At 48.6% G+C, this 23,956-nt stretch overlaps 1 protein-coding gene across 1 annotated transcript in view; it reads left to right on the forward strand.

Annotated features, from left to right (window-relative positions):
* Positions 1-23,956, forward strand: part of LOC128416997 (1-phosphatidylinositol 4,5-bisphosphate phosphodiesterase gamma-1-like) — an 85,694-nt gene that overhangs the window by 50,439 nt on the left and 11,299 nt on the right. Inside the window, exons 9-23 of the mRNA XM_053395130.1 lie at positions 671-789; positions 1,988-2,073; positions 4,407-4,527; positions 5,382-5,550; positions 6,680-6,799; positions 6,898-7,005; positions 7,890-8,077; positions 8,907-9,107; positions 11,476-11,595; positions 14,139-14,322; positions 15,706-15,783; positions 18,365-18,468; positions 18,857-18,953; positions 20,702-20,768; positions 22,803-22,966. Coding sequence (XP_053251105.1) covers positions 671-789; positions 1,988-2,073; positions 4,407-4,527; positions 5,382-5,550; positions 6,680-6,799; positions 6,898-7,005; positions 7,890-8,077; positions 8,907-9,107; positions 11,476-11,595; positions 14,139-14,322; positions 15,706-15,783; positions 18,365-18,468; positions 18,857-18,953; positions 20,702-20,768; positions 22,803-22,966 — 1,926 coding nt within the window. The remainder of the gene's footprint in view (positions 1-670; positions 790-1,987; positions 2,074-4,406; positions 4,528-5,381; positions 5,551-6,679; positions 6,800-6,897; positions 7,006-7,889; positions 8,078-8,906; positions 9,108-11,475; positions 11,596-14,138; positions 14,323-15,705; positions 15,784-18,364; positions 18,469-18,856; positions 18,954-20,701; positions 20,769-22,802; positions 22,967-23,956) is intronic.

Here is a 23,956-nt window from a genome sequence, read left to right on the forward strand (position 1 = left end):
TTGCCCGCCCTGGAGTCCAAGACCACCCCCAGAAACATCATACCTACACCAGAAATCTGAGTGTGTTGTTTACTTCCTGTCTGGCAAGTTACCTGTTAATGCTTACTTGATTGGATTACCTGGGGAGCCTGGCCAGTCTTTTGTAATGACAAATACTTAGTTCCTGAGCCAGGTCACAGGCTCACCCTATTCAAACACAGACATACCCTTAAGACAGGATTTGCGAATGAAAAGACAATGGGGAGGCTTTTCCAATTGCAGAGAAAGCATTTGGTCAATTTGGGAGCCAAAATGGTTCCAGGGCTGTTTTCCTGTGCTGCTTCAGACATGTGGTTTATATATTTATGTACGTGTTTGCTTGGTACATTTATGAACATTTATTATATATATAAGACCTTTTTTTTTATTTCACAACCCTGTTTAGGGAAGTTTTTAATATCTGATGTTTTATCGCTTTATTATTATTATTATTAGTAGTAGTAGTAGTAGTAGTATTAACTGGGAGCAACAATTAATTAATTAATAGTGGAAAGAAGGACTCGTGTAAATGAGGACCCTTCACCTGACTCCAGCCAGATCACATCTGCGGTTCTCACCTAATTCTGAGAGTCTTTATCCCATTCCCCAGCTGACCTCTAACTGGTTCCTCTCTCCCCTCGGCTCCCTGCAGTTCCTGACGTTCCTCTTCTCCAAAGAAAACATGGTCATGGATTCCAGGTTCGACCGAGTGGTGCCGGAAGAAATGAACTACCCTTTGACTCAGTACTGGATCTCGTCCTCCCATAACACGTAAGAGCATCTCTGGGCAACGGGGTCCTTTGCTCAGGGGGCAGCCTCAGTTGTGCTAAAGCAAGGCTGCTGGATCAGGCACCAGAACTTTTGAACCCCAGCCCAGCCACAATGGCACAGCTGGCAGGGCCCCTGTGTTTTATGAGGGAACCATAGAATCACAGAATTGGAGAGCTGCAAGGGATCCCCAAGGGGAATCTAATCCAGCCCCCTGCAATGCAAGAATCACAGCTTTAAAAACATCCCTGATAGATGGCCATCCAACCTCTGTTTAAAAACCTCCGGTGAAAGAGAGTCCACATTCTGAGGGAGTCCATTCCACTGGTGCACATCTCTTATCCGGATGTCTAGCCAGAATCTCCTCTCTTATCCTTGGACTCACAGCTGTCCATGGAGGCGCAGGTTAATTCTGAGTCCAGGGCAGCTGTCTACCAGCTCCATCTGGTCCACCAGCTGAGACCCTCCCTGCCCATAGACTGTCTTGCCAGAGTGGTGCATGCTCTGGTTATCTCCCGCTTGGACTACTGCAATGCACTCTATGTGGGGCTACCTTTGAAGGTGACCCGGAAACTGCAACTAATCCAGAATGCGGCAGCTAGACTGGTGACTGGGAGCAGCTGCCAGGACCATATAACACCAGTCTTGAAAGACCTACACTGGCTCCCAGTACGTTTCCAAGCACAATTCAAAGTGTTGGTGCTGACCTTTAAAGCCCTAAATGGCCTTGGCCCAGTATACCCGAAGGAGTGTCTCCAACCCCATCGTTCTGCCCGGACGCTGAGGTGCAGCTCTGAGGGCCTTCTGGCAGTTCCCTCGCTGCGAGAAGTGAGGTTACAGGGAACCAATACAGAACAACAACCCCCTGTGTTGCAAACTTAACACAATACAAGCAATACGGAGACCAGTATACTAGATAGCACTGTAATTCTTATTGCATAATATGCATGATTTAGTAACAAAAACAAGATGTGTGCACTTGTAAATTCTCTAATATATTTGAAATCAATTGAATACACGTCTGTCAATCTTTGAAAGTCCGCAGAAGTATAATAAGTCTATGGGTGAAACAGTCAGATTATCCGGGAACACTGTCCGTTGTTATTCACCTACTACTTTGGTACCGTGAACACCTAAAAATATTTTTACCGCTTAACCCACAGGATAGCATCTATTACTTAGGTGTCTCTGCCTCTTACAGGTATCTCACGGGGGACCAGTTCTCCAGCGAATCTTCTCTGGAAGCCTACTCCCGCTGCCTCCGGATGGGGTGCCGCTGCATAGAATGTGAGTCTGACTTTTGGGGATCTTGGCCCAGTTTGGCTTCCGGGTGCCAGCTGCTGGAAACCACAAGCTGGGACAGTTGCTCTTGGGTTCAAATCCTGATTGTGGGTTTCCAATTGCGGGCACTTGGTTGGCCATTGCAAGAACAGGATGCTGGACTCGACAAGGCGGTGGGCTGATCCTGCAGGCTCTTCTTAGGTTCTTAATTTGTTATTTATTTGGCGCATTTGTACCCCACGTTTGGCCAAATGGGCTCCCAGAGCGCCTTTCATAGAGTCAATTAAAACAAGACTATTTGCACATCTCAGCCAGTGGCTCATAGCACTTGGTTTTCCAGGCAATGGGCAAAGAGGGATTTTGCAAACCAGTCCTGGCCTGTGGCTTTCTGTGCCATGTTATCTTTCCATCTCATAACTCAGAAGCAAGCAGACCGGGATTAAACTGAAACCTGCTACAGCCTAGGAAGTTAGGCTGTTAAGTGAGAGTTCTCCCGAGCATGCACAGAGTTCTTTTCTGTAAGCACTGGCTAACCTCAGCTCACTCTCTCATATCTGATATTAAAGGGCAGAGATTCCAGCAGGATTCAGATGTGCCTTTCTGCTTTTTGCAATTCCCCAAAACGAGAAAGACAAACAGATGCCTTCATTGTGTGTGTGTGTGTGTGTGTGTGTGTGTGTGTGTGTGCGCACATTTGTGTGAGTATGTGCCTGTAGCAAAGGGCCGGGCAATCTATACATCATTATTATGGTTGTTACCTGGTTGAAGAAATCCTGGCCAATGAGTTGCGTGAATTGGGAAGTCAATCAAATAATTAATTGATAAAGTTCCGCATCTGAGTATGAACCAGCCTTCTCCAACCCGGTGCCCACCAGAAATTTTGGACTACACTGATGAGAATCATCTCTGGGTTATTTGTGGGGCATAGGAATTCATTCATTTCTGCCCCCCCCCCCAAAATAGTCCAGCCCCCCACAAGGTGCCTGATCCTGCAGGCTCTTAATTTGTTATTTATTTGGAGCATTTGGTTCTGTTGGGATGCTGCCAGGGAGACGGGGGCATCAGGCAGGCCCCCAGCTGGCTCCAGCCACCGGCCGGCAGCCGGGCAATCTCCAGGTCACGGAACAGCATCAATCAATCAGCAACTCGAGCCTCAATTGCCTTGTGAAGCTACCGAGCATGTGAATTAGCAGAGTGAATAAATCTCCACAACGGAAGTGGCGGACAGAGCCATGTGTAAGCGTTATTTACAGCATTTTATTCAGCAGCAGAAACAATGGAAAACATGTCTGCTTCCCTTCGTGTCCAGCAAAACAGCAAGAAAGCAAAAGCAGTATACAAAACGGAAGTTCCCAGCAGACTGTGCTGGAAGTAAACAGGCATGTGACACACAACAGTCATGCCTGATCCTTTTAAGGTGGAACAGAACTATATCCTAACAGTTTCAGCCAAATGGGCTCCCAGAGCGCCTTTCATAGAGTCAATTAAAACAAGACTATTTGCACATCTCAGCCAGTGGCTCATAGCACTTGCTTTTCCAGGCAGTGGGCAAAGAGGGATTTTGCAAACCAGTCCTGGCCTGTGGCTTTCTGTGCCATGTTATCTTTCCATCTCATAACTCAGAAGCAAGCAGACCGGGATTAAACTGAAACCTGCTACAGCCTAGGAAGTTAGGCTGTTAAGTGAGAGTTCTCCCGAGCATGCACAGAGTTCTTTTCTGTAAGCACTGGCTAACCTCAGCTCACTCTCTCATATCTGATATTAAAGGGCAGAGATTCCAGCAGGATTCAGATGTGCCTTTCTGCTCTTTGCAATCCCCCAAAACGAGAAAGACAAACAGATGCCTTCATTGTGTGTGTGTGTGTGTGTGTGTGTGTGCACATTTGTGTGAGTATGTGCCTGTAGCAAAGGGCCGGGCAATCTATACATCATTATTATGGTTGTTACCTGGTTGAAGAAATCCTGGCCAATGAGTTGCGTGAACTGGGAAGTCAATCAAATAATTAACTGATAAAGTTCCGCATCTGAGTATGAACCAGCCTTCTCCAACCCGGTGCCCACCAGAAATTTTGGACTACACTGATGAGAGTTGTAGTCCAAAACCTCTGGCAGGAACCAGGTTGAAGAAGGCAGGTATTCATAAAAATTCTGCAGCAAGAAGCATGGAAAGGGGAAGCTTCTTTTCAGATGACTCTGGGCACTTGCAGTTTTTAATAAGCACTGGTGTTAAAGACAAATATATATAAAACCTTCCTGCTTGATGAAAAAGAAATTCCATCTTAATGAAAAGGGCAATTAATCTAATCACTAATTCAGTACCAAATCTTCTCCACCTGCAGTGGACTGTTGGGACGGTCCAGACGACCTGCCAATCATCTACCACGGCCATACACTCACCTCCAAAATCAAATTCTTGGACGTTCTGCACACCATCAAGGAACACGCTTTCGTCACCTCTGAGTAAGTGATTCTCCCCCTCCTCTCAGCCCTTTCCTCTGCCTTCTCTTTCCTAAGAGAGGGGCGTGTTTGGTGCCTGCTACCCATGACTCTAAGAGGGACGTGGGTGGCGCTGTGGGTTAAACCACAGAGCCTAGGGCTTACCGATCAGAAGGTCGGCGGTTCGAATCGCTGTGATGGGGTGAGCTCCCGTTGCTCAGTCCCTGCTCCTGCCCACCTAGCAGTTCGAAAGCACGTCGAGGTGCAAGTAGATAAATAGGTACCGCTCCAGCGGGAAGGTAAACGGCGTTTCCGTGCGCTGCTCTGGTTCGCCATAAGCGGCTTAGTCATGCTGGCCACTTGACCAGGAAGCTGTACGCCGGCTCCCTCGGCCCATAGAGCGAGATGAGCGCCGCAACCCCAGAGTCGGCCACGACTGGACCTAATGGTGAGGGGTCCCTTTACCTTTACCCTTACCCATGACTCTGGGAAAATTTGCTTGTGCAAAGCTATTTCCCAGGATCTCCAGGAAAACTGGAATCAGTGATGAAACCCGGGAGGGTATTTTTCACTGATCTAAAGGCGTATCCCGAGAGAAGCTTCCTGTGCTGTGTTGCTTGTGTGGGAGTGTGGAAACTCAAGAATACAGGTGTCTCAGAAACCCAGGTGTTTTCCTCTTGCGCTGTGCCATCGGAGCAATTGCATGGTGTGTGAACATGTGAAACCTCCTGATGTTACCTCAGGCTGCCGGATTGGGGCAGGGGACTGTCCTCTCGCTCTCTGTGTAGCACGAGGTACGGGGACAGGGCTGTGCCAATGATGGCACGCTGCAGGTGTCTCGAGGTGCACCTGGGTGAGTCCGCCTACCTTTCACCTAGGTTCCCCGTCATCCTCTCCATCGAGGACCATTGCAGCATTGTGCAGCAGAGGAACATGGCCGCACACTTCAAGAAGGTCTTTGGGGACATGCTGCTTACCAAACCGGTGGACATCAACGCAGACCAGCTGCCCTCACCTGCCCAGCTCAAGAAGAAGATCCTCATCAAGGTAGCAGGACTCTTACCTGCCCTTTATTCTGAGCTGAACTCTTAGTTCAGGGGTCAGCAAACTTTTTCAGCGGGGGGCCGGTCCACTGTCCCTCACTGGGGAGCCAGACTATATTTTGAAGAATAAAAATGAACGCATTCCTATGCCCCACAAATAACCCAGAGATGCATTTTGAATAAAAGGACACATTTTACTCATGTAAAAACACCCACTACCGAGAAGGCCCTCTGTCTAGTTCCCTGTAACCTCACTTCTTGCAATGAGGGAACCGCCAGAAGGCCCTCAGCGCTGGACCTCTGTGTCCGGGCTGAACGATGGAGGTGGAGACACTCCTTCAGGTATACAGGGCCGAGGCCATATAGGGCTTTAAAGGTCAGCACCAACACTTTGAATTGTGCTTGGAAACGTACTGGGAGCCAATGCAGATCTCTCAGGACCGGTGTTATGTGGTCCCGGCGGCCGCTCCCAATCACCAGTCTAGCTGCCGCATTCTGGATTAGTTGTAGTTTCCGGGTCACCTTCAAAGGTAGCCCCACATAGAGTGCATTGCAGTAGTCCAAGCGGGAGATAACTAGAGCATGCACCACTCTGGTGAGACAGTCCGCGGGCAGGGAGGGTCTCATCCTGCGCACCTGGTCCTTCAGGGGCACAGTTGCCCCATTCAGGACCAGGGAGTCCCCCACACCTGCCTGCCCCCTGTCCCCCAAAAACAGTACTTCTGTCTTGTCAGGATTCAACCTCAATCCATTAGCTGCCATCCATCCTCCAACCTCTTCCAGACACTCATGCAGGACCTTCACCGCCTTCACTGGTTCTGATTTAAAAGAGAGGTAGAGCCTCTGGCATCCTTTTGAATATCCAGGCCAGCATTTGCCAACCTGGTGCCCTCCATATGTTTCGGACTAGAGCGGCGTTCAGCCCCAGCCAACATCTGGAACCCTAAATCATCTGGAAGGCACCAGGTTGCTGAAGGCCAGTCTAGTTATAATTCAGCTGGTAGAACATGAGATTCTTAATCTCCGGGTTGTGGGTTCAAGCACCTTGGGCAAAAGATTCCTGCATTGCAAGGGGTTGGACTAGATGATCCTTGGGGTCCCTACAGTTCTGTGATTCTGTCCTTTTCTTCCAGCACAAGAAGCTGGTCGAAGGGAACCTCTACGAGGAAGTCTCCTTGGCCAGCTACTCTGAGAACGACATCAGCAACTCCATCAAGAACGGCATCCTTTATCTCGAAGACCCCATTGACCACGTGAGGCTCTTGCTTTCTCCTGCGGCTCAGGGGGTCCCCTGCCTTTTGTCCCACCCCCCTCCGTTGCTCTGACCCTCTTTCCCCCTCCCTTTCGGCAGACGTGGAGCCCGCACTACTTTGTTCTGACCAGCAACAAGATCTATTACTCCGAGGAGACCTCCCGCTACCAGTCCAACGAGGACGAGGAGGAGACGGAGCAGAAAGAGGTGCGTTTCTGGAGTGCTGCAGAGGCGCTTGGCTGGGAAGAAGGCAGAGGGGCGCTCCCATTTTAACTGTGGCAGGGAGTTCCACAGTTTATGCATTTCTTTGTGTCCTGAACCTCCCAACGTTCATCTTCGTTGCCCGTGAGTTCTAGTGAGCCTGAGCTTGGGGCAACCCAGCCAGATGGGCATGGTAATAATAATAATAATAATAATAATAATAATAATAAGCACCTCCACCTCCATTGTTCTGCCCAGACACTGAGGTCCAGCTCCGAGAGCCTTCTGGCAGTTCCCTCACTGCGAGAAGTGAAACTACAGGGAACCAGGCAGAGGGCCTTCTCGGTGGTGGCACCCACCCTGTGGCACGCCCTCCCACCAACGAGAACAACAACTATCAGACTTTTAGATGAAGGCAGCCCTCTTTAGGGAAGCTTTTAATGTTTGATGCATTACTGTATTTTAATATTGTGGTTGAAGCTGCCCAGAGTGGCTGGGGAAGCCCAGCCAGATGGGTGGGGTAGAAATAATAAATTATTATTATTATTATTATTATTATTATTATTATTATTATTATTATTATTTATTATACTATAGGGCTCTTCTTAGTTTTTTATCCTGACCGTCACAGTCAGCTCCTGTTTCATACAGGTGACACAAATTCTCCTGCCTCCACCCCCAATGTTTGTTGATATGCGTGCCTTTTCCCCCCTGAAGATGCTTCAGCAAAGTCTGAAAAGGACATGAGGATATTAAACCTGCTGTGGCTTCTTCTTGCTTCCCATTCTCCCACCCCTTTGCCACTGAACCCCATCTTTCTTTCTTCCCTCCCTCCCACCACCTCCCCTCGACTTTTCTTTCCCCTCTCCTGCTGCCTTTGGACTTTTTAGGAGTTTAACAACAATGAACTCCACTTCAGCGAGAAATGGTTCCACGGCAAGCTGGGCGGGGGCCGCGACGGGCGGCAGATCGCAGAGAAGCTGCTCCACGAGTATTGCACCGAGACGGGCGGCAAAGACGGCACTTTCCTGGTGCGGGAGAGCGAGACCTTTGTGGGCGACTACACCCTCTCCTTCTGGTAGGTCGTGTCGCGAGGAGGAGCTCAACCCCAGCCCCTGTCAGGGTGTGAGGATGCTTAATCTGGCCAGACACCTTGAAAAGGAATGGTCTGTTCTGGTCTTTTTATTTCCACTTCTCTCTCCCCCAATTTTTTTTTTTTTTTAAAGAAGCCACCCTTAATTTCTTCCCTTCTCCTCTGAAATGTGACAGTGACTTTTTAACTGCAAAAACAAAACACATCCCTGCAAAAGCAGAGAACTCTTTTCTGGATTGTGCAACATGTTGGAACAGATGCAGATTGGAAGCAAAACTTGTATATTTGGCTGAATAAAGTTTAAATTATTGTAAAAAGAAAGAAAAGAAAAGGAATGGCCCAAACGAAAGGCTAATAATAATAATAATAATAATAATAATAATTTTTAATTTATACCCCCCCAAAAAAATCTGGATGGTTTTCCCCAGCCACTCTGGGTGGCTCCCAGCAGAATATTAAAAACATGCTAAAACATCAAATATTAAAAGCTTCCCTAAAGAGGGCTGCCTTTGTTTTTCCCTCCATTGGTTCACCCCTAGCTCTTCTGCATTTTTCCAATTACTCGCTTATAACCTGTCTGGCTGCAATTACCATCAATTTTACCCATTTACATCCCTCTTTTGTTTCTAACTCGGTGCTACTCAGGCTAATAAGAACCATTAATTTAGGTATTTCCACCTTCCTACCCACAATTCCCGATACTTCTATACCAGTCTGTTTCCAGAATTCGTTAACTAATGGACAGTCCCACCACATATGAAGAATCCTGTGGCAGAGAGTTCCGTAGTTTAACTTCTCACCCTTCCTTCCGCAGGCGTTCCGGCCGCGTTCAGCACTGCCGCATTCACTCCCGGCAGGAAGCCGGCGCCACAAAGTTCTACCTGACGGACAACCTGGTCTTTGACAGCCTCTACAGCCTCATCTGCCACTACCGCGAGGTGCCCCTGCGCTGCAACGAGTTCGAGATGCGCCTGACGGACCCTGTGCCCCAGCCCAACGCCCACGAGAGCAAGGAGTGAGAAACCTCGTCCCTTCTTCCCTCTTCCTCTCCTCTAACCCCGGAGACACGGGTCAACAACCCGGCTTGGGCAGAATTTGCTGTGGGCGTTGGGTGAAGGTTTTTAGGTGGACACAGGGCCAGGGAGCAGAAGGCTGCAAGTTCAGTCCCTGCTGGCATCTGCCTGAAATTTTAGAGGGCTGTTGCCAACCAGTGTGGGCAGAACTGAGCTAGATGGGCCAACGGTTGGTATAAGTCCTGTGTGCCTCTGAGCATGTGCAGAGAGCATTGCTTGCACCACTGTGTAGTGCATGGGTAGGCAAACTAAGGCCCGGGGCTGGATCTGGCCCAATCGGCTTCTAAATCTGGCCCACGGACGTTCCGGGAATTAGCGTGTTTTTACATGAGTAGAATGTGTGCTTTTATTTAAAATGCATCTCTGGGTTTTTTGTGGGGCATAGGAATTTGTTCATTCCCCCCCCCCCCAAATACTAGTCTGGGCCCCCACATGGTCTGAGGGACGGCAGACCGTCCCCCTGCTGAAAAAGTTTGCTGACCCCTGAACTAAGGCATGGGTAGGCAAACCCGGGGGCCAGATCTGGCCCAATCGCCTTCTCAATCCAGCCCATGGACAGTCCGGGAATCTGCGTGTTTTTACCTGAGTAGAATGTGTGCTTATATTTAAAATGCATCTCTGGGTTATTTGTGGGGCATAGGAATTCGTTCATTTCCCCTCCAAATAATATAGTCCGGCCCCCCACAAGGTCTGAGGGACAGTGGACCGGCCCCCTGCTGAAAAAGGTTGCTGACCCCTGGTCTAGTGATACCCAGACTCCATGCATCTCGGCTTACAGACCCCCCCCCAAAAAAAAATATTTTCTGAAAAAGATAAAGCGATATGGAAATTAAAAATGAGTGAAAATCTGTACTTGGGTTCCCTCTCCTTTTAATTTGGGGGTGTTCCGAAAGGGGAGCAAAGGGGGGGAACCAGCTCAGGACTGCCTCGCAGCCCCCTTGCTTCACCTGGCTTCCAGAGCAAACGATCAGGTGCACACCTGGAGGAGGCTGTACTGATGGAGTCTTTGTTGGGATACTGCCAGGGAGACAAAGTCCATCATAGCCCCCAAGCCGGCTGCCGGACGATCCATCGATCTCCCGTAGACAGGCAATATCAGCAATCAGCGACACGAAGCCACAAGAAATTAGATTGCCACATTCTTAGGCTGGTGCACACTCTATCAGCAGAATTCACACAGCGAAAGATGCACAGCAGGAGAGCATATTTACAGTTTATTCAGCATTGGTCAGAACAAAGAAACCATGACCGCCTGCATCGGTATGTTTAGGCAACAAGGAAGGAAACGAAAGCAACTGAAAACATAAACATCCTGTGAACAGGAAATACGCAGACTCTGTGACTCACAAAGCCTGCTCCCTTTTAAGGTGGAACGGAAATATACTAACATCCTCCCCCTTTCCGTGTAACCTGTAGTACCTGTGGTTCAACCCAATTGCAACCTTTGTACGTAAACCTTAAGTTGTTCTCTGTTAACAACCTTAGACAACAGATCAGCAGGAATTTCATTTCCTGGCATGTAGGACACCTGAATGAGTCCTTTCTGAATACACTCTCTGGCACGATGTAGCTTAATCTGCAAGTACTTGGTTCTTTGCTTGCAACTCTCCGAGTTCAGCAAAGCCAAACAAGATCTATTGTCTTGATACACTTGTATAGGACATTTCACAGAAACCCCGATGTCCTTAAACAGTTGCATCAACCATTCACAATCCATGAGTGAAAATGACAGAGCATTGAGTTCTGCTTCACAGGAACTTAGGCTAACTGTCATCTACTTTTTGCACAACCAGTCAAACAGGCAGTGGTTGTACATGTAGCATACTCCAGAAGTGCTTGTACCATCCGTGGTGTCACTTCCAAAACTTGCATCTGCAAAGATTTCAAGACCTCCAGTCTTCTGACTGGTGAACCTCAGCCTGTAGTGCATAGTCCCTTTCAAATACCGGGCTATGCGCTTCAGAGCTTTCCAATCCTGAACAGTAGGATTGTTAGCATGTCTGCTAAGCAGGTTAGTGCTTACAGCAATGTCAGGTCTTGAACATCTAGCAATGAAATTCAACTTGCCTAGAATGCATCTGTACAGCGTTGTGTCAGAAAACGCTTCAGCAGTACTATCTACCTGGTAACCTGTCACCATCGGTGTGTCTGCTGGGTTTGCATCAACCAAATTCAACCTGGTTAATACATCAGCAATTTTCTGTGTTTGGTGTACCAGAAAATTACCTGCTTGGTCCCTCTTCTGAATACAAAGCCTGCTCCCTTTTAAGGTGGAACGGAAATATACTAACAGTCTTCTGTCCCTGCCAGGTGGTACCACGCCAACCTCACCCGCCTGCAGGCAGAACACATGCTGATGAGAGTCCCGCGAGATGGAGCCTTCCTGGTGCGCAAGCGCGGCGAGCCCAACTCCTACGCCATCTCCTTCCGGTGAGCCTCTCCTCCATCCCCCGGATGCAGCGGGGGGGGGGACGCACGCCCAGAAACCCGCAGGAGAAAGTGCGCGCATGTGTGTCTCAACGTGTACATGGTGTTACGTTTTGGGTCTGGGAGCTACTGAGGCTAAAAAGTGTCAGGGAAAGGGATACTGTACTGCAAAATAAGTGTGATTACCTCCTGGCTTTGAAGATTGCGTCTACTCTTTTTTTTTAAATGATATTTATTAAATTTTCCATTTTAACAATCCAATAAAACCACATTATAAAACATTCCAAATGATCATACAATCAAAAAAGCCGAATACTCAATGCCAAATGACATATCGTTTGGGTGACTTCCCATGCTCTGAAGTTCAGGGAGGGATGATCTAATATTGTACTGCGTTCCTTAATTAGTCAAATCGTCCCAGTAAACATTTCCGATGTTGACCCTTCGTTTATTTTTAACAGCCTCTGAGTTTGTTTAACAAGCGGGTTAGTCCTTTGTGGAGGGATGCGGGTGGCGCTGTGGTCTAAACCACAGAGGACTTGCCGATAAGAAGGTTGGTGGTTCGAATCCCTGCGACGGGGTGAGCTCCCATTGTTTGGTCCCTGCTCCTGCCAACCTAGCAGTTTGAAAGCATGCCAGTACAAATAGATAAATAGGTACCGCTTTGGCGGGAAGGTAAACGGCGTTTCCGTGCACTGCTCTGGTTCGCCAAAAGCGGCTGAGTCATGCTGGCCACATCACCCGGAAGCTGTACGCCAGCCCTCTTGGCCAATAAAGCGAGATGAGCGCCGCGACCACAGAGTCATCAGCAACTGGACCTAACGGTCAGGGGTCCCTTTACCTTTACCTAGTCCTTTGTAGTTTTGTGTGAAATGTTTTCATTCAGATTGCGTTTACTCTTCAGCTTTTTCTTCTCCCAAAGGTGTGCCGCAAGGCAGCGGGTACGAATTTTTCTTCGGGGTTTACTCCCGAATGAGCATAGCCGCAAGGCAGCAGAGGTTTAGGGTCAGAGGTTTCCCTCTCTTAGGTGGGCCCGCTTCCCAGGTGGACAAGCCCCTTCTGTCCCTCGTGTAAACTCAGGTTTTGTTAACAAGGTGCAAAGAGCGACCTGTTTATTTCCAGTGAGGAAACTCACTCATTGACATATACTGTATTTTTTGCTCTATAAGACTCACTTTTTCTCTCCTAAAAAGGAAGGGGAAATGTGTGTGCATCTTATGGAGTGAATGCAGGCTGCGCAGCTATCACAGAAGCCAGAACAGCAAGAGGGATTGCTGCTTTCGCTGCGCAGCGATCCCTCTTGCTGTTCTGGCTTCTGAGATTCAGAATATTTTTTTTCTTGTTTTCCTCTTCCAAAAACTAGGTTGGTCTTGTGGTCTGGTGCGCCTTATAGAGGGAAAAATACAGTATCTATTTTTGGGATGGCGTCTTGTATGCCTCCTTCTGGCAACTCCTGTATAAATAATAAATTATTATTATTATTATTATGGTGCCAAACATCTTGCTCTGCTTTCCTTTGGATCAAGAGGGGGTCTTGTCATCGGGGCAGCCCAGCACCTCCATCCCCACTGTCCAGGCTTGCACCCCACGGAGACCACTTCCGTGCTGCTAACGCTGCAGAAACAATGCGGGAAGCAGCAGTTACGAGTTGCCGGCCTCTGCAGCCACAGCAGGCGCTGTGATTCTCCAGTGGTTTGGCTTCACCCCCGGAGGTGCACTCCATTGTCTCTCGAGACAGACAAACATCAGCAGCGGAATGAAGATCAGCCTGGGAATGTAGGGGCAGTGTCCGAAGAATGCTGCAGAACCAAGTGGGGTGTCTAATGTTTGTGGGGGGAAATCCCCTCCCCCCAAAGGAAGTCCTTTTTCATCCCCACTCCAGTCACTGATCTTGTTGAGATCCCTGCATTACAGCGGGGTTGGACTAGATGATCCTTGGGATCCGATTCTGTGATACCGCACTGCCCCTTTTCAGACAGACGGTTGCCAGAAATTGCTCCAAACGCACCCCGTGCAGAGTTTCGGAGCCCGACTGCTGAGCTCCTCCTACTGTTTAGAACCCCTTTCTGTATTTTGATAGGGACGCGGGTGGCACTGTGGACAGAGCCTAGGACTTGCCGATCAGAAGGTCGGCGGTTCGAATCCCCGCGACGGGGTGAACTCCCCTTGTTCGGTCCCTGCTTCTGCCCACCTAGCAGTTCGAAAGCATGTCAAAGTGCAAGTAGATAAATAGGTACCGCTCTGGTGGGAAGGTAAACGGCGTTTCCATGCGCTGCTCTAGTTCACCAGAAGCAGCTTAGTCCTGCTGGCCACATGACCCGGAAGCTGTACGCCGGCTCCCTCGGCCAATAAAGCGAGATGAGCGCCGCAACCCCAGAGTCGGCCACGACTGGACCTAATGGTCAGGGGTCCCTTTACCTTTTACCTGTATTTTGATGCTCACATGCATTCCTCTGCATTTGAAACCTGCTGCTCCCCATCCTGAGTTTTGTGGATTGTGGAACCATCCCAACACCTCTGTTTTTTCTGGGCTCCACTAACTGCAGGGCGGAAGGCAAGATAAAGCACTGCCGGATCCAGCAGGAGGGTCGTCTTTTCATGCTGGGCAGCTCGGCGGAGTTCGAGAGCCTCCTCGACCTGGTCAGCTACTACGAGAAGCACCCGCTGTACCGCAAGATGAAGCTGCGCTACCCGATCAATGAGGAGACGCTGGAGAAGATGGGCACGGCGGTGAGGGGGCGCTGCCCTGGCTGGCAACCTCTAAGGCTGCTGTCACCCCCAACTGGGCACCCTTCAGGTGTTTTGGACTACAACTCCCATCAGCCCTTGGGAGCTGTAGTCCCAAACACCTGAAAGGCGCCTGGTTGGGGGCAAAAGGTGCTTTAGAAGATCTGGAAATCCCCTTAATGGAGCCCTTTGGGGGATAAGCAGATCTCAATGGTTGCCTGGTCTAAGCGCATCTCGCATTTCCACACGGGGAAGATTTGCTTGTGATAAACAAAAATCTGCCCTTATTCCGTTATGGGGGACACAAGAGCCCCTGTAGAGTCCTTTGTAGATTCTCCACCGGTCAGAGAAAATAACAGAGGCCAACCAGAGAATATTGAGAAGCAAAGCAGCTAGTAAGCCTGATCTTTATTGATCTGTTTCAACAGGGTGCCCCCTTCACATGTAGGAGGAGAAGGACCCCGAATCAAGGTGTGCCCGCCCTTATATAGACATTTTAAATTGCCCGCCCTGGAGTCCAAGACCAGCCCCAGACACATCATACCTACATCACAGAAGGGGTGTGGCCCAAGACCACCCCTTCCCCAGATACATAATACCTACATCACAGAAAAGGCGGTCTACAGCAGAAATCTGAGTGCGTTGTTTATCTCCTGCCATTGTTTATCTCCTGTCTGGCAGGTTACCTGTTAATGGTCACTTGATTGGATTACCTGGGGAGCCTGGCCAGTCTTTTGTAGTGATAAATGCTTAGTTCCTGAGCCAGGTCAGAGGCTCACCCTATTCAAACACAGACATATCCTTAAGACAGGATTTGTGAAGGAAAAGACAATGGGGAGGCTTTTCCATTTTCCTTCAACCTTGCAGAGAAATATTTGAGGTCAATTTGGGAGGGACAAAATGGTTTCAGGACTTTTTCTGTGGGGTTTCAGACATGTGGTTTATATATGTACGTGCTTGGTTGGTACATTTATGAACATTATATATAACCTTATTTTTTTTATTTCGCGCCCCTCTTGTTCTCTTCTACTGTCACCCCAAAACACGGGGAATATTCAGGGTGGGCAGGAGGGGGAGTGTGCCAAATTTCCTGAGTTTTCTTTCCATGCAGCAACTGGGGTTTTCTCTGGTAGGACACCCCTGGGAGAAGTTCTCCATGCCTGGCTGTCGGGTGCCTTCAAGGCAAAGAGGCTCCCTTCTGCCTGACTGCCCTGATGGAAATTTCTGGAGCTTTTGGTGACTTCTTAATGGGAGGGGGGGGGAGCCAAGGCAACTGCCAGCTGGGAGCAGAGCGGAGTTGGACCAGAAAAGTGTTTGGTCCTTTTCCAACTCCACAATTCTGTGATTCAGTGCTGGCTGTGACAGTGGACCTCCTCTTCCCTGCAGGAGTTGGACTACGGAGCGCTGTACGAGGTGCGGACCCCTCACTTCTATGTAGAAGCCAACAAGATGCCCACAGCCCGGGTAAGTGAGCAAGAAAGGCCCTTGGGATGCTTTCTGCTCTTGGCTTGTTTCTAATTCTGAATATCTCCACATCGCTCCTTTGCATTCTCACAACCAGAAACAAATTTGGGGACTTCCCTGGCTTTTTTTCTGGCCCACGTAGGACCAGTCTGGTTTGACTTTTTCATCCCCCAAAAAGTTTTTGATTGGAGTTTCTACTGAAATGCGGCTGCATTTTAATGTTGTGCTTTAATCTTGTTTTTAAGTTGTATTTCATTTTTTTAAAATAAATTTTTATTAGATTTTCCACCGTGATAACACAAACCACAAAGCAAGATGATACGCAAAAACAGAAAAGGGAAAAGAAGAAAGAAGAATGGGGGGGGGGGTAAAAAGAGGGGAAAACAATAAATAGATAGACAATGATAACAAATATACCTGGTGTTAGCTGCCCTGAGCCCGGTCTTGGCTGGGGAGGGTGGGGTATAAATAAAAATTATTATTATTATTATTAAGGGAAACACAGACAGAGGCTGCACATAAAATCGGTTAAAATGTATTTCCTGAACTGTATTTCCTGAACTGAGAAGACACATTTCTCAGCAGCTTTTGCAGCTTTTGATCTGGATTTTTCTGTTGGCACAGAGTATTTATTCTCACAACTCTCTAGTCCTCATGGTCTCGGTGGAATAATAATCCTGGATTGGACAAGCATTAGGGCAATCACAAAGTATACTCTGGGCAACACGAAATTATTTGTGACTGATAAATTAGGGTGGGCAGAGGGAAACTCACCAATTCCAAACAACATGTTTGCAAGCTTTCCTCTGCAGTCATAAAACTAAAACCTCGTCTAAAGCACACATATAACATTTTACTTGCTATTTATGTTATTAGTTAAGTTTCCGTGTTTCCGTCACAGGGCATAACAAAAACCACCGCAGTAAAGATCCATCTACTTATGAAATTAAGACATGCATATTTCCAGCACTGTCAGTGATTTAAGACACAATCCAGAACATGTGATTCTGGAAGCTGTGTGTGAACCTTAGACAAAAGGTGTGTCCTGCAGCTGCCGTTTTCCTTGTGGTTTCTAGATCACCAGGATCAAGTGAAAGGCGAGCGCTGGGATCAGCTGGAATCTAAGCATTGCCAAGGCTTTCCGTAAAGAAAGCTTGAGATTCTGCTCCAGGGCTCAAATTCTGCCATTCATTCCCTGACACATCAGAGCTCCAGTGTTAGCAAACTGTGTCTGGACCACAGAAAGTTTATAGGGGGCTGAATATCCTGGTCCCAGAGAAGCACTGGATAGGACTGCAAGTAGTTAAGGGAGAAATGAGACTTCTGGATACTGCCCAATTCCTTGTCCTTCCTTTATGAATCCTTTCCCTTGGCCTAGATCTCCCATTAGCCTAGCAAAAGATTCACTCCAATATCTTTTAAAATCCCAACACTGGAAGTAAAATACCGTATTTTTCGCTCTATAAGACACACTTTCCCCCCTCCAAAAATTAAGGGGAAATGTGTGTGCGTCTTATGGAGCGAATGCAGGCTCCTTGGCTTCAGCGATAGCAACGCGAAGCCTCTGAAGCGCAGAGGGAGTGCTCCCTCCGCGCTCTGGGGGCTTCGCGTTGCTTTCGCTGAAGCCTAGATAGCCTGAAGACTCTCCTGGCTTCAGTGAAAGGAACCTGAAGCCTGAAGCTGGAGGCTTCTGGTTGCTTTCACTGAAGCCAGGAGAGCAAGACTCTCCTGGCTTCAGCGATAGCCGCCTGAAGCCAGAGGCTTCAGGTTGCTTCGCTGAAGCCAGGAGAGCGAGAGGGATCGGTGCGCACCGATCCCTCTCGCTCTCCTGACTTTGCTTCGCTGGAGAGGCTCTGCGCAGTGCCCCTTCAGCGAAGCTGGAGGAGAACTGGAAGGGGCTCCGTTTCTCCTGCCGCTTCGCTGAAGGGGCACTGAGCAGAGAGGGGGAGATTTATTCTTCTTCTTGTTCTCTCCCTCTAAAACAAGGTGCGTCCTATGGTCGCGTGCGTCCTATGGAGCAAAAAATATGGTAAATAGCGCAGAACACACAAGGATTGGGCGGACGTAATCCGCACAGGTTTGCTTGCTCGTTTGCAGTTTGCAGACAGTGAGCTCTTAATTTTGAGACTGCTGCTTTTAGCACAAATGTGGCAATAACCTCTCTTGTCTGCATCTTTTTTTTTTTTAAGATAATCTTTATTGATTTTATGATTACATACTATACATATACACATTACATTTACATTTACTCCTAAGAGTTGACATCCCTCCTTCTTTCTTCTGGCTTTTTAATGTCTCTAAGTTTTTCGCATTGTCTTTATCGATTTTGTATATTGTTGTCCTTCTTTCAACTTTATCCGTACAGTGTCGGTACACAAATAAATCTTTCTGTATATACACGTCTTGTTGTTTCTCTATATTCATTTACGGATACAGTTAGTTACCTTGATTGTATTTTACATTTTAATTCCTATTGTCATTTAACATCCAATAAAGTTTCTTTTAATTTCCCGTTATGAGGTTTATTTCCATTTTCCTGATTTCACTATTTCGCCTCATCCCTCTCTTGTCTGCGTCTTAGTGCACAGTGAAGGCCTTGTATGACTACAAAGCCCAGCGGGAAGACGAACTGTCGTTCTGCAAGCAAGCCATTATTCACAACGTTGACAAACAGGATGGAGGATGGTGAGTCCTGGAGTTCAGGGCTTTTTTTCTAGAAAAAGAAGTGCTGGAATGTTTGCTGATGACCATTGAAGTCCCTCCCAACTCTGCAATTCTATGATTCTATGCTGCTCCCTAATTCCCAGCTGGCGGATCCCATCATGGAATCTCCTCCAACCTCGTGTAAGAGGAGGCAGGGAAAGGAGAGAGAAATCTCCCCTGCTTTTTCTGGCACACTTTTTCTGCATGGTGTTGACAAGACGGGTGTGCGTCTCTCTCTGTGTGTGTGAGTGTGATGGTGTCTTTCTTAACCGCTCTCTTTCTGTTTCCCCATCTCCCCGGCTCTCCCCTCGCCGGCCCCCCAGTGCCCCCCAAGTCAGTCTGCTTGCCTTCTTCCTGTTACCCTCTCTAGGTGGCGAGGAGACTACGGCGGCAAGAAGCAGCTCTGGTTCCCCGCCAACTACGTGGAGGAGATCATGAACACCTCTGTGCCGGAGCAGGATGAAGCCGTGAGTTTGGGCCCCTCTGAATGAACCCTTTCTCTGCTGCCATTTTTGACACCCTCCTACTGGTACTGAGAGGGAGACACCTCTGTTTCCTCCCTCCCTCCTTCCCTCCCAGTGTGGTGTAGTGGTTAAGAGTGGTGGACTCGTAATCTGGTGAACCGGGTTCGAGTCCCCGCTCCTCCACATGCAGCTGCTGGGTGACCTTGGGCCAGTCACACTTCTTTGAAGTCTCTCAGCCCCACTCACCTCACAGAGTGTTTGTTGTGGGGGAGGATGGGAAAGGAGAATGTTGGCCGCTCTGAGACTCCTGCGGGTAGTGATAAAGCGGGATATCAAATCCAAACTCTTCTTCTTCCTTCCTTCCTTCCTTCCTTCCTCCCTCCCTCCCTCCCTCCCTCCCTCCCTCCCTCCCTCCCTCCCTCCCTCTTTCCCTTCCTTCCTTCCTTCCTTCCTTCCTTCCTTCCTTCCTTCCTTCCTTCTTTCCTCCTGAGCTCCCCCAGTTCCCATCTGCACAGACCCACTCCCAGATTATTATTATTATTATTTATTCAATTTATACACTGCAATGTACCTGGAGGTCTCAGGGCTGTTCACAAACAGGACCATAACATATAAAATCAAACTAAAAAAAACCCCAATAAAAAACCTCAAAAGAGCTGCATTCTAAAAGGGTATAGGATGTGAAACAGATCAACCAAAGGCCTGGTTAAAAAGGAACGTTTTGCCTGGTGCCTAAAGGTGTATAATGAAGGCGCCAGGCGAACGTCCCTGGAGAGAGCATTCCACAGATGGGGAGCCACTGCAGAGAAGGCCCCGTTCTCATGTTGCCACCCTCCGGACCTCTCAAGGAGGAGGCACACGAAGAAGGGCCTCAGAAGATGATCTCAGGGTCCGGGTAGGTTCATATGGGAAAAGGCAGTCCTTGAGGTATTGCAGTCCTGAGCCATTCAAGGCTTTATAGGTCAAAACCAGCACTTTGAATTGAGCCCAGAAACTAATTGGTAGCCAGTGCAGTTGGACCAGGATCGGTGTAATGAAGCCACTTGCGTTCTATAGGGGGCGTCCCAGCCATGCCTGCATCTCATTGCTGGGAGGGGGCCACTTGAATGGGGAGAACCCCACGTGACAGTAAATTGTGCCATTTTAGGGGATGGAACCTAATTTTTGCAAATTTCTTCAGCCGCGGGGGGGGGGGTCTTAAAAATACGTTTTTGCAATTTTACACATTTTTTATTTACCAAGCAAAACTAAATTACATAAACTTAAACCAAAATATCTTTTGAAATCCCAGGCCATGTTGCAACTTTTGAGCACCCCTTATTTGGGGAAATTGAAAGCGGGGATAATCTGACACACCTTAAAATTGCGGCTGGTTTCGTGGAGTATGAGACTTATCAACGGCTCCTAGCCCCCTGTTTAAGATGCGAGGCTAATGAGTTTCTTGCTCCACCGTTACGCTGCTAGAATCTGCAGCTAGAGCTCTGATCAATTGAACTGATGGATCAATTGAGGTCTGCAGCCTGTGTTTGTACAATGCCCATTGATTGTGGGGAGGGGGGTTCAAAGTGAAATGAATGTGGTTCATTTATGTGTTACTTTTGTGTCTGGGGAGCGTAGCAAGAGAAACGTAGGGATTGAGACCTCGAAGTATCGCAGACCCCTGTCTTTTGTTGGTTAACCGCCACAGCTTTAAAAACAAGAAAAATAAATGAAATCCTGATTTCTCCCCTCTCTCTTTTTCTCTTGTTCAGTCCGTGGAGAACAGCCCTCTGGGCAACTTCCTGAAAGGTTTTGTTGATGTCCCTTCCTGCCATGTAGGTAAGTGTCTGAAGAAGCAGGCACTGGAAAAAGGAGGGGTTATCAATGCACCCCCTCCCTGGGGGAGAAGGACTGAGTTTGAATCCAAACAGGACAGTATCCTGGAATACAACCTTCCCTGGGCGTGAATCCTAGCGCTGCTTGTTTGTGGTGGCGCTGTGGTCTAAACCACTGAGCCTCTTGGGCTTGCCGATCAGAAGGTCGGTGGTTCGAATCCCCACGACGGGGTGAGCTCCCGTTGCTCTGTCCCAACTCCTGCCAACCTAGCAGTTCGAAAGCACACCAGCGCAAGTAGATAAATAGGTACCGCTGCGGCGGGAAGATAAACGGCGTTTCTGTGTGCTCTGGTTTCTGTAATGGTGTTCCGTTGTGCCAGAAGCGGTTTAGTCCTGCTGGCCACATGACCTGGAAAGCTGTCTGTGGACAAACGCCGGCTCCCTCAGCCTGATAGCGAGATGAGCGCCGCAACGCCATAGTCGCCTTTGACTGGACGTAACCATCCAAGAGGGGGACGCGGGTGGCGCTGTGGGTTAAACCACAGAGCCTAGGACTTGCCGATCAGAAGGGCGGTGGTTTGAATCCCCGCGACGGGGTCAGCTCCCGTTGCTTGGTCCCTGCTCCTGCCAACCTAGAAGTTCAAAAGCACATCAAACTGCAAGTAGATAAATAGGTACCACTCCGGCGGGAAGGTAAACGGCATTTCCATGCACTGCTCTGGTTCGCCAGAAGCGGCTTAGTCATGCTGGCCACATGACCCAGAAGCTGTACGCCGGCTCCCTCGGCCAATAAAGCGAGATGAGCGCCACAACCCCAAAGTCGGCCACAACTGGACCTAATGGTCAGGGGTCCCTTTACCTTTTAACTGCCCAGGGCTCCTTTACCTTAGCCTTTTACCTGCATTTTATAAAATTTGTCTCCCACTTGATTTTAGAAAACCTCAAAGCAGTTTGCCAAAGAAATAAGGCCCTGAGGTTATTAGTGTAGGGAATTTAAACATGCAAAAGGATTGCTAGAGAAATTAATCTGCTAGGAGCAGATGAGGGCAAAACACCTGTTCCCTCCACCCAGTTGCGCTTGGAAGCTGCCATTTGGAGACCCTGGAGCAAATGTGGAGGTTGGTGAAGTGAAGGACATGAGCATAGCTGCCAATGTTTCCCTTTTTATAAGGGAAATTCCCTTATTCCGAATAGGATTCCTCGCAAGAAAAGGGAAAAGTTGACAGCTGTGGACATGAGGCAGGAGTTGGTAATGCAGGTGAGCTGTGCACAAGCAAGCTGCCGGCCAGCTCTGCTGAGGCTCTTTTTATTAGCACAATATGCAAAACCAGTCAGATACATTTTGGACTGTGAGCTTTACACATCTTCCAATCCTGATATTGAGGGGTGGTACAAAGTTATTTTGGCACCTGTTTCCACCGCGTCATTTTCCCCTTGCACAATGTGTAACGAAGGAGACAAAGGTCACAGACAGACCACTAAGAGAGCAAAGCTTAGACAGAGGGCATGATGTTCAGAAAGCTGTGGCTTTGCCTTTGGGGGGGAGTGTGCTCTGCACCCCAAGGTCACGCACGCAGACAGCTGAGGCTGCCCGCGGGCAGGAGTGTGCTCCACAACCCAGCGATCATTCCTATAGGGTTGGGTCGTTCTGCTTCCACCATCTCCCCAGGACGAGCCCGGCTTTGCCCATTCTCAACGGCAAGCCAAATTGGCTGCGTTCGCTCAGAAACTGGAAGGCGCACCAGTCAAACTGAACTGGGACTGGGGAGCCTTGGTAGGAATGTTACAGGAAATTGTGGTGGGGCTTGTGGGGTTTATCGGGGGCAATGAAGAGGGAGCCTGTCCACGCAGGCAGCATCTTCTTCAGTGGCTGGCTTCCATAGAATCGTGGAATTGTAGAGTTGGAAAGGGACCACCTGGTCCAGCCCCCCTGCAACGGGAGAGCAGGAACTGTCGCTTGCCCTGCATGCTCCTCCGCGGAGCATTCCTGCGTTGAGAACCTCTTCCAGTAAAGTCAACCCCTCTGATGTCCTTGTAGTTATCTCCAAAGACGGGAGGAGCTCCAAACCATTTGTCTTCACCATCCATTCCCAGCAGATGACCCACCCATCCCAGTCGCTGGACGTGGCGACAGACACGCAGGAGGAGCTCAACGACTGGGTGGCCAAGATCCGGGAGGCCACGCAGAATGCAGATGCCAGGGTGAGTCTTCCAAGAACTTGTTTTCCTCTTCCCTCTCCAACACTTTTTCCTTTTGTGCCATGGCTTTGAAAGCCTGAAGACATTGTAAGCCTGACGGGGGTTGGTTTTTGCTGATCCACAAGCCACTCTGGAAACCTTTCCAGAGTGAGTAATTGTTGGGTGTAGTGAAGGGTTAACCTTCTGTGCCTCGAGCCTGAGAGGTGGGGCTTACAAGGGAAGTAAGCCAGGACTGAGGAAAGCAGCTTGGAATGCTGTGAGCTGAGTGGAAATCAAAAGCACTTTGTTCAGACGCTGCAAGCAGAGAGATAAGATGCAGCTTAACTCGGATGGCTGTTGGAGATTGTAAATACGCTATTTTGTTCCAATAAAGAGACATTAGGACAGAAGAAACGTTTGGGACTGATTTACTGCTCTTTCGACACACGACCACTGTGCAACTTTGCTAATTGCTAATTGCTTTACGACCTGCCGAGGCTCGCAGGGAAGTGTGGCTGGACGCCAAACAATAAAGCAATAAAACTATCCAAGAGTAATAATAATTTATTATTTCTATCCCGCCCATCTGGCTGGGCTTCCCCAGCCACTCTGAGCGGCTTCCAACAGAAGGTTAAAAATACAGTAAAACATCAGTCGTTAAAAACTTCCCTAATCAGGGGTAAATGATTGCAATGAGTGAACAGTTCCCAGAGTCTTGTGTTGGGGCCATAATAACAACAACAACAACAACAACAACAGCAACAACAACAACAACAACAACAATAATAAGCTGCCCATCTGACTGGGTTGCCCCAGCCACACTGGGTGGCTTCCAACAAAATATTAAAACACAAAACCCACAAACGTTAAGAACTTCGCTATTCAGGGCTGCCTTCAGATGTCTTCTAAAAGTCAGATAGTTGTTTATTTCCTTGACATCTGATGGGAGGGCGTTCCACAGGGCAGGTGCCACCACCAAGAAGGCCCTCTGCCTGGTTCCCTGTAATACCACTT

This window comes from Podarcis raffonei, chromosome 7 (genome assembly GCF_027172205.1).
Source record: "Podarcis raffonei isolate rPodRaf1 chromosome 7, rPodRaf1.pri, whole genome shotgun sequence".
In the NCBI taxonomy this organism is placed as follows: Eukaryota; Metazoa; Chordata; class Lepidosauria; order Squamata; family Lacertidae; genus Podarcis; species Podarcis raffonei.